General features: G+C 38.7%; 3 protein-coding genes across 3 annotated transcripts; all 3 read right to left on the reverse strand.

The window, feature by feature from the left end:
- Window positions 1-521: 521 nt before the first annotated feature.
- Window positions 522-4430, reverse strand: LOC17874463. The gene is made up of 15 exons (XM_006279284.2): window positions 4155-4430; window positions 3934-4061; window positions 3710-3842; window positions 3478-3634; window positions 3308-3386; window positions 3059-3099; window positions 2831-2947; window positions 2594-2674; window positions 2095-2157; window positions 1971-2022; window positions 1724-1798; window positions 1289-1336; window positions 1107-1142; window positions 917-991; window positions 522-793 (listed from the first exon to the last, which is right to left on the reverse strand). The coding sequence occupies exons 1-15, from the start codon at window positions 4312-4314 to the stop codon at window positions 734-736; spliced, it is 1305 nt and encodes a 434-aa protein (XP_006279346.1). The 5' UTR covers window positions 4315-4430; the 3' UTR covers window positions 522-733.
- Window positions 4431-4572: 142 nt separating this feature from the next.
- Window positions 4573-5324, reverse strand: LOC17874474. Its single transcript, XM_023777766.1, has 2 exons — window positions 4997-5324; window positions 4573-4910 (listed from the first exon to the last, which is right to left on the reverse strand). The coding sequence occupies exons 1-2, from the start codon at window positions 5073-5075 to the stop codon at window positions 4669-4671; spliced, it is 321 nt and encodes a 106-aa protein (XP_023633534.1). The 5' UTR covers window positions 5076-5324; the 3' UTR covers window positions 4573-4668.
- Window positions 5325-5381: 57 nt separating this feature from the next.
- Window positions 5382-7902, reverse strand: LOC17874468 (probable serine/threonine-protein kinase PBL8). Its single transcript, XM_006279274.2, has 5 exons — window positions 7674-7902; window positions 7151-7585; window positions 6824-6960; window positions 6600-6723; window positions 5382-6119 (listed from the first exon to the last, which is right to left on the reverse strand). The coding sequence occupies exons 1-5, from the start codon at window positions 7726-7728 to the stop codon at window positions 5638-5640; spliced, it is 1233 nt and encodes a 410-aa protein (XP_006279336.1). The 5' UTR covers window positions 7729-7902; the 3' UTR covers window positions 5382-5637.
- Window positions 7903-9689: the final 1787 nt, after the last annotated feature.

The raw sequence follows: 9689 nt of genomic DNA on the forward strand, positions 1-9689 counted from the left end.
CATATGCAACCTCAATCTTCTGACGTTATAAGCACACTCTCTTTTTCTACTTTAAATAAGAGCAAGATTTCCCCGTTTTCATCGTTTATTTGTCATATAAAATCCACCATTTACCTCTAACGTATGAGAAATTAATATTCAAATTACATCAATATTCAAATTACATCTAGATCTAGATCAAGTACTTGGCATGATCAAGTACTTGGCATGTCTACCCACCTCTACTCTTTCGGGAAAATATTTCATGTGCCTTCTGTTCACGATAGATGAACTATCAAACATCACCTTGGGCCTGGTCAGCTTTCAGCCACGAAACCTTTGTAGTCTCTTTGTCGTCGCATGAATCGAAGTAATTCTTCTCTAATGTTAGAAATATGACCACCGTGATGCGTTGTCTTGCGTCTCCTTCCAACAATAGAATCACAATCTCCGTTGTTGTCTTAATGTCTTGTGAAGTTTCTTCAAATCATCGGGGACTACATTTGATTCTCCCTAGAATGTAGTGAATACAACCCAAATGGTACAGATCAAGAAATTCCTTGCTTTAAAAGAAAGACGAAGTATAAGAGAGAGGGAGCATCGAGAGAGAGAAAAGAATACAAACAAAATATAGTATGTTCCTGGCATCAAATGTTTATGAAGTTCCAATGATGTCCCAACAAAGGGTTAATGGTTTTATCCTTGTACAAAGAAATGATGAGACATGAGTAAAATCCACCTTCATCTTTCACTTTCAGTTTGAGGGCTCCGGCTCCACTACTGGTGGTATGCAATCCACTTTATATCGAAGAGTCTTTGACAGAGGAAAGAAAAGACCCAAATGAATAAGATATTCACATTAATGAAAGCAATGGAAAAATGGGATGACAAAGGATACTAAAATTCACTTTTTTCAGCCGCAAGATGTTCACCCTACCTTTTTAAAGAAAGTTGAATATGAATTATCCCAAACAAGTTTGTAGTTTCCAGCCATTAGGGTAGAGAAGTTGCCCTGCAAAAAATAACCACAGAGATTCCCCAACACGATTACCTTAGACAACACAGCAACAGCAACAACAAAAAGTACCCCAAAAGCTTCCCCACAAAATGCACATGGGCACTCTCACCTGGTCAGCTTCAAACCGACGATAAGGTAAGATCAGCTGAAATAAGAAAAAATTCATTATCAAGCCCTCAGAAATTCACTTGATTGAATGGATATCTTATAGAGTGAGAAATTATATATCTATATATATATATAAAATACGTAAAGTATAACTACAGTATGGAAACTAATGACCAGACTCACCGTCTTTTCCCCTGATGCATTTATATACTCCACGCTAAATCCAATATCCTGGGAAATAACAACAGAAATATAAACGGAGGACAAACCACAAGAGTTGAGAACCTAACTTAGGTCCCATCCCATGTCTAGAAACAACAATTTTTTTTTTTCACATGAAAGATTATCACAGGACAATAATACGCTGTAAACTAAGTGCAAAAACATAGATAACCAGAGTCTTCCGAAAACAGTAACAGACATAACTTTATTGTAGAGACAGTGTGATTTTCTCTACATGCAATCCAAAACAATTATCATATCTCATAAAAGAACAAACAAGACATCCGTGATTCCAGAAAAAATCAGACGAGGGAAGCAAAACCGAGCAAGAAAAGGCAATCAAATGATTTAAGGTAACATATTAGGGAAACATATCGCGGGTTCAAACATCAATACCATGCTTATCTTTCCTTGCATCAAGGAGAAATCCCAAGCAATATATGAATTTTCTGATTCCACCATCAATGAGACCTAGAGAAACAACAAGAACAAAACATCAAAACTCACACCAGACTCGAACACAATTACTTAACATCACTTTACACTTTTAGAACACAGCAATTCCAGATGGACCTAGTGTAAAGAAGAAAGCAAAACTTTCAGTTTAATTAATAAACAAAAGCATCTGAGGAGAACATATTACCTCATAGGTTCTCCCAGCTTGGACAATTATCTCCTTGTACTCCTCATTGTCCCTAAGAAGTGCAAACTCTTAGAGCTAGAAATTGTAAACTGAAGTTAGAATCTTGTGAATGATGGAAGCTAACCTTGGGCCCAATATGCCAGCTGTATCTGCTGAAATGAAGAAGGGGGAATTGGCAAATACATCGCTGGAAAACACAAAGTAAAATGTTAATGTTCTTCAATAGTGAGAAAGCATGCCTAAAGACGTCCAACCTAAGTAATGTTGGAACTGTGGATAAAAAAAATTTAAACAAAACCGAAAAAAAACTGAAAAAAATAATACAAACAATGAATTAGAAAGAATGTCTAATACTGTATTAGATTTATCTCTTAAGATTAACGGGGATGCCTTTGCATGCGAGCAACAATCTTAACAGATCAAAAATAGATTAGGAGACAAGGAAAACAATGGAGAACAAACCTAACAAAATAGACATAAACGTAGTTGTCCTTAATTCTTAGAGAAATGTTCCAAAAGTGAAACTTTCCCCAATGTTGTGTTATCCAGAACATCAGTAGCAACCTATAATAGAAAGAACATATATCTACCCACGACCATGCCCATATATAAAAAGATGGTACCTGATAAATGTGACGAATCTTTCAAACTCAGATGTGTACACTATAGCAGCTTCCGACAGGAGATTCATTTGGTCTCTACTCCTGTTCATCGCACATATTATAAAACTTCATTACCTCTAAATGGGAAAGTTCATTGAGCACTTCAAGCTCGATGATTATTGACTTGTGTTCATTTAAGGAAACTTACATTAACAAACAATAAACCAAAACAAGGAAAATATTATCCAACTATCTTACAGTTTGAAGGTATCATATCTTTCCCACATAAGTGTTAGCAAAACCCGAATTGCCATCACCATTTTTGTGAGACTGTATAGAGGGGGTCCATAACGTTCACGCTGTTCTTCCATTGGCCTTCACACGAAAACAATAATTCTGTCAGTTAAAGTTTCTTATGCAGCCTGAAACTTCTGCCACAAATAAGCAAAGACTCATGTCTAATTAAAGTGAGACCAAGATACATACCCATCGTCATCATTTATTTGTCGAATAAAATCCAACAGCACCTACAAGGTATGAGAGGAGAAGTATCAATAACAAATCAATCGTCTATATGAATGAGGATACAGGAATGGACAAGCCATATGGCATATGAACATAAGTATGAGGACTATTGGCGTATTAGAATAAGAAAATTAAACATAAAGAAGCAAGAAGGTATCGATGGTGAAGAGAATGCGTTAAAAATATTTGCCAAATAGAGTAGAGACATACCTGTGGAACCCCTACCAAGTACTTGACCAGGGTTTTGTAGACACCAGTGGCAGAGCCTAGCTGAGCCAACTGTCTCCTCCTATATGAAATTCAATGAATGCATAATCCAGACTCTATGAAGAAACCAGAAGAAAAGCATCAATAAAGAAATCAGAAACAGGCAGGCTCACCTCTCCATTTGCTGCTTCCAAAGAAGAGCATATATGTGGCGTATGCTCCCTCCAGAACTAACCAATGCATCAACCTCCGCCTGTCTGTTCCTCTCCGACCTCTCCTTCTGCTGTCTGATAAGTGTTCCCCGGAAATCTTGAGGCATGTAGGTCATAACTGCAGAATAGTTAATAATACTCGTGTGAGGCCTGTTTCATTTCTAGGTATAACAGTGTCTGCGAAAAATTAAACCTGTGCTGAATATGCGCTCTGAATTCTTCGTCTGGAAGGAAATCATAGCAGTGAATGCGTTATCAAAATTGTCTTTCAGGTTTTGCAAAATAGAAGCGAAATCAGCATCTTCTGATGTGGAAGGTTCCCGAAGCTGCACGGAAAACCAATACAAACAAACAAGAGAGAAGTCAACTCACCAGAGAGTCAACATAGTCCGGACACAAAACGAAACTAAGATTCACCTGAATAGGCCAGCGAGATGGTTGCAGAAGAAACAATATCTCCTCCATCTGCTCCCGATTTTTCCACATATTCTCATCAATTTTGTGAGGGGGCTGACGGTTTGCTTCGTCAATCAGTGAAGTTACCCCTAGCAAGCAAACCCCTTATAAACATTTTATCAAGAAATTCAAAAGCAACAAATTGAGAAGCTAAAAATTGGTCATAGTATCGGATCGGGAACCTTGGGAAGGGGGAGATTGAACGGTTAGTAGCTGAATAAGAGAAGCGATGTCAGAGGAAAGCCGAGAAACGTCGTCGGAGAGAGGAGTGAAAGGATATTTTTCGTAGTATGAAGCCAGAAAAGCCCGGGTTATAGGCACAAGGCCTTCGGTTGACGCCATTTTCAAATTATCTGAGCGATCTACTTACTCACACACACAAACAAAGCTCCATGCCACCGCCAAGCCACGCTAATTCTCTCTATATGCCGGCGAAGAGAAGACTAATTGAAAATGAACGCTGAACAGATTGGACGACGTATTTTCTCTTCGCAAACGCTTTGGATCCGGCTTATATAAAGCCCACTGGGCCTTTATTTAAGCCCACTTATCCTTTTATTTACTAATGTGGAAGAGGTCTGTCGTCGTCGTTGTTTAATGTTTGATGAATTATGTATATGATTGATTAAACGAAGAGTGCACAGAAAATCTGTGATTCTAGTTATACGCATCATGTTGGTAGAAGAAAGAATAAAGTTAAGTGGAGCAGGAAGTACAATGGCATGACTTGGGAACAAAGGCGCAAACGCCAAAGGGCTTATTGGGAAGTTGGCAATTGATGCCGAAACAGCAAGGCATGGTGGCACAAGTGGTGGAGGAACAGCATTTGCACTCCAAGCACAACTCCAATGGCGTCAACAGCTTTCTCCTCCACACTCTGTACTCCATTCCTACCTCCACTGGCCACATTTCTTCTCCATTTAGCCCAGCCCCGTCTCCTGCACAGGTCCCCACTTGAGATCCGATCTACAACTACAACTTTTTAACCATTAACAAAGGAAACAACGTGTATATACATATTCACCTTGGCCATGGGTCGTAACCAGAAACGTCGCAAGCAAACCTAACAAAACCACACTATGCAATTGCAACCTAGACTCCATACTTCTTCTCGGTCGCTAGAAAGATTAGGCGATACCAAGATCTGTGTGGTGGATAAAAAGAGAGAGGATTTAGTGGGGTCACTCCTCCAGATCCCTACAAGTCAAATCATGCACAGCGAAGGCAACATCTATTTCCAATCATGATTCCAATCACATGTGTATTATGAATTAGCGTCATAAGTCAACTGTTCATCGCTATGTTATCTTTCTCTTCACCCAGTTAGTACAATACGCACAATGCCAAACCATTCATGGTGGCGGAAAGTCCCACTTGTCAGAAAACCATTACTGCTTACACACAAAAAATTCACATTCAAGTTAATAAAGTGTCTGCTACTACAAGCACACTTCATCAGAGTGCCTAATAAACGAGAACAACGCTCAATCATAATCATACAAGACTTGAACAGATCAAGAAATTAAAGTGGCAATAAACAGCAGCATCAACAACAAACAACAAAAACAACGTGCATCCACGATTTTTAGCAACCAGATGTTTGGCTCTGACTGAAATTATGCAAAAGGAGACACAGCGAAACTGATTATGTACACTTGACACTAATCACCGAACCCTGCATGCTGCAGGTCCACCCGGTGAACAATTTGGATTGGGTGACCTGCAAATCGCACCAGGCCCAACGTTCTTTGCAAACCTCCTGTGCATTCTGTAATCAGGCACCCCTCCCATTGCAAATGCAGCTCCAGCTGCAGTTGTTGCACCAGGAATCAGGGCATCACCTGTACACTGCAAAGGTTCCAAAGTTTCAACCACATCGCTCATCAATGGCCTAGCTTTCGGGTTCTGGCTAAGACAATAATAAGCCAAGCTGCATGCTTTCTGAGCTGCCCTGACAGAGTATTGGTTCTCCAGTCTTGGGTCGATTATTTGCAGCAGTTTTCTTTTATCATTCAGCTTCGGCCGAGCCCAATCAACCAAGTTCTGCTCTTTGCTAGGTCTTGTCTTGTCCACTGATTTTCTTCCCGTCAACATCTCTAGAAGAACAACTCCAAAGCTGTACACATCACTTCTAGCCGTCAGGTGTCCTAGTTCATTAGTAATAGAGTCCAATTAGTGTTTTTATTTGTGTAATGGTTTAAGGCATTAAGCACCTAATTCATGCAAAAGAGAGACTATTGTTGCTCAAAATAGTTTTGTGAACGCATATGCATATGATTCAACATCTCAATAGCCACAATCCTATATGTTATATAGTAGCAAACTACTAAAATCATATATGTAGAAGTAGCTCCTGCAAGTCTTTCTTTCTGCATGTGCATTGACTTGCAGCAGAAATATAAACCCACATTCAGTGCCCTGACTTGCAGCAGAATTAGAGACCCACATTCAGTTAACAACTAAATCGGTTTAACGGTAGGACCCATATAAACAGTTGATCATCGCTCCAGGCATAGACTGAGTGAAACTAAGACATTGCAGGAGCTACTTCGTCAAGATTGTATATGAATTTAGGAAGAAAAAAAAAGTTGAAAGGGAGACATCTTGCTATATCATGCATGTCATACCGGTCATCACATATTCTGGTGCAGCATAGCCATAAGTGCCCATTACTCGAGTTGATACATGAGTTTCATCACCCTGGGGCCCAGCTTTAGCTAAGCCAAAATCTGAAAGCTTGGCTGTGTAGTCCTGCAGGTTCAGCCCAAGCAACGAGACATTAGTTTTGAAAGGTATTCCCAGCATCTTGGAGAAGCTTTTGCAGAGTTGAAAGAAATGATAATCTAGTTACCGAGTCAAGCAGTATATTAGAAGTCTTGAAATCCCTATAAATGACCGGTCTTTCAGCATTGTGGAGGAAAGCAAGGCCTTTAGCAGCGCCAAGGGAAATCATCATCCTTCTAGACCAAGATAGGGGAGCTGTGGTTTCTGAAGAAAAGCCATGGTGATTTGGTTAAGTACAGACGAGAATGGCCAGGCTTAAAAAGCGGAATAAGATACAAACAAAAAATGTGCAACTCTCGGGGTATATGCAGGAATCAGCAGAGACTTGTAATAATAGTTGTGTGGTTTGTCAATCGCAGAGTAAAATAAAAATGGAGAAAGGTACGGGGATTACTTCGAAAAAGGTGATTCTCAAGGCTGCCTCGCAGCATGAATTCATAAACAAGCAATCGGTGATCGTCCTCGCAGCAGTAACCAATAAGCTTGACGAGGTTGGGATGACGGAGTTGGCCGAGGAAGTTGACCTCGGTAAGCCATTCACGGTGGCCCTGGAGGCCCTCCTTATTGAGAACCTTGACGGCAACAGGTAGAGACTTGAGGCCGACGCGGAGATTGTCATCAATGTAGCCCTTGTAGACGGTTCCGAAGCCGCCTTCTCCGAGTATATAATCTGGGCGGAAGCTCTTAGTGATGGTCTCAAGCTCAAATAAAGTGAAGGGGATGACTTGGGCATACGAAAGAGGAGTGCGAGCGTCTTCCCGGAAGCGAGGAGTGGATGGATCGCTCAGATCTGAGACAGAGCGGGAGTGCTTCTTCTGGAGCTGTTGGGCTGCAAGGCGAACCAGAGAGAAGAGAGATCAGGTAAAAAGAAAAGGCGAACGAGAGATATAGAGAGAGATAGAAGAAGAGAGAGAGACCTTGAGCTTGAGGAGTGAAGACGGCAGCCTCGTCTCTAGTACCGCAGTTGCCCATTGTCAGCAGGTAGACGGAAGTGGAAAGGATCTCATTCTCAATCACAAAGCTGCGCACCACCAAACCGATTACCGATTTAAAACCCTAATTGCAATCGGCGAAGACAGCGAAGCTCTTTCCTCACCGCACCACTGGGACTGGGAAGTGCTCTTCTCTGTTGTGCCTTTTACAGTTTACAGGAGGAATTAAGTTTGACAGTCCGCTCCATGTTGCCGGAACCAATTGGGCTTTACAATTCTTTATAATATAGGCTTTATTAGTGGGCCTGCTTAGGCCTCGTAGATACAAGGCCGATTATATCCTTCAGAAAAACGAACAAAGAAAAAAATTGAATTGCTCCTCGACACCCACTACATCTCTCTATTTATAATCAAGAAATCACAGAGTATGCTATATTGCTCGTAGGATGTGCTACTGCTTGTGACTGATCTCAATTACTTTTTCGTTTAACTTTAAATTACGTGTGGAGTATTTTAATTTTTTGTATTAAATTAGAGGTGATATGTAGATACTAATGGTGGATGGATGTGTTTCATGCGAGATGTATCGACTTCTTACTTCTACACTATCCAAATACATATACACTACAAAAAAAAGGTCAAAATTTAAAACGTAAACTGTAAACTGTAAGATGGGAACCAAACAAGAATCATATACTGTAGCCTGTAGGTGCTTTATAGGTTCTCGAGGCCAAAAAACTTAGTATACTTGGGAGTTAGACCATTTTTAATGTAGGTGTCTTAGAACAAGATTTTGTTTAAGAGAATATCTTATCTTAGAAAGTAGGCTCACTTCTCCACTACTCTATCCCTATATTAGTAAAAGAGAAGTACAAAAAGTGTTTCCGTGTCGGGTCATTTTCAAAAAATTACCCGAAATTTGTAATTGGATATTTTAAAATTGGATAGATTAATGGGTTTGGATACATACACCGGATACTTTCCAAATCTAATTTTAGGATTGTATTATTTCCATAACTAATTATAAGATTTACTAATATTTCTCTAACTAATTTAATACAATCTATTTAAAAAATATTATTCTTCTTTCACTTTTATTTGATATTATTTTTAATTTATGATATTATACTATACTAGGGCTGTCAGCCCGTGCGTTGCCGCACGGGGAAATGAAAACTTAAAATAATTAACATTACTAAATAACTTTTTCGAGTGGAAAATTGATTATAATTTTCTAACTGTATATATTTTTATTTAATTTACGAATTTATTTTCTTTACCTTTTCTATATTATGATATATTAGATTTGTGAGACTCAAAAAACTTTCTTACAATTTTATCTTTATCCCTCAAATGATATTTTCCGTTGGTATCGCTGCATTTTAATACTGATGATCCTAGAGAGTCATAAGAATTCAATATTTATGAATGGCCATTTCTTACTCTTAACGTACCCCTTCTTTTGATTTATTTCAAAAACAAAGCTGTCAACGCAATTATGAAATGAAATTCTAGTTAATGCTCTTAAAAGCATATCAAAGATTCATGCCTTTTCCTTTTACAAAATCTAAGAAAATTTTTGGATACAAAGCTCAACTATTTCTAGCATAATACATGTTTCAATCACCAACGAAACATTAGTCCCATTAAACTAATGAGACAACTCTACAGATTCAACCAAATTCAACATAACATTATAGGAACATAAGCAATACCTAAAGAAACATCAATGAGAAAGAATATGTTTCAATTTAAGAAAAAAAAGTTTTACAATGACAAATTATTGTCAATTAGATTTAAAAGAACATATATTTGGTGTTTTGGTGAGGCATCTACATATGACACTACTTTTCATTGGACAAAGATCAACATGAAGCAACTTATGCTCTTATCAAAATATGAGCTATAAATTTAAGGGCGATCTTGCTTCAAATTACATTTCACAAATCACAGTATATATTAGAATCATATCCAATTGTATCTACAGATAGAATTCAACTA

Source organism: Capsella rubella, unplaced genomic scaffold (assembly GCF_000375325.1).
Source record: "Capsella rubella cultivar Monte Gargano unplaced genomic scaffold, Caprub1_0 scaffold_24, whole genome shotgun sequence".
Taxonomy (NCBI): Eukaryota; Viridiplantae; Streptophyta; class Magnoliopsida; order Brassicales; family Brassicaceae; genus Capsella; species Capsella rubella.

What these genes read in the sequence shown, in the direction of transcription:
- LOC17874463 (XM_006279284.2), bottom strand. Translation starts at nt 4,314, where the DNA reads ATGGCGTCAACCGAAGGCCTTGTGCCTATAACCCGGGCTTTTCTGGCT. An exon ending in AGAGCGCATATTCAGCACAG is followed by an intron (nt 3,635 to 3,709) that starts GTTTAATTTTTC and finishes ACTATTCTGCAG; the next exon opens with TTATGACCTACATGCCTCAA. An exon ending in ATTCAACTTTCTTTAAAAAG is followed by an intron (nt 794 to 916) that starts GTAGGGTGAACA and finishes CCTCTGTCAAAG; the next exon opens with ACTCTTCGATATAAAGTGGA.
- LOC17874474 (XM_023777766.1), bottom strand. Translation starts at nt 5,075, where the DNA reads ATGGAGTCTAGGTTGCAATTGCATAGTGTGGTTTTGTTAGGTTTGCTT. An exon ending in GGTTACGACCCATGGCCAAG is followed by an intron (nt 4,911 to 4,996) that starts GTGAATATGTAT and finishes GGACCTGTGCAG; the next exon opens with GAGACGGGGCTGGGCTAAAT.
- LOC17874468 (XM_006279274.2), bottom strand. Translation starts at nt 7,728, where the DNA reads ATGGGCAACTGCGGTACTAGAGACGAGGCTGCCGTCTTCACTCCTCAA. An exon ending in CTTCACTCCTCAAGCTCAAG is followed by an intron (nt 7,586 to 7,673) that starts GTCTCTCTCTCT and finishes TTCGCCTTGCAG; the next exon opens with CCCAACAGCTCCAGAAGAAG. An exon ending in TGAGAATCACCTTTTTCGAA is followed by an intron (nt 6,961 to 7,150) that starts GTAATCCCCGTA and finishes GCTTTTCTTCAG; the next exon opens with AAACCACAGCTCCCCTATCT.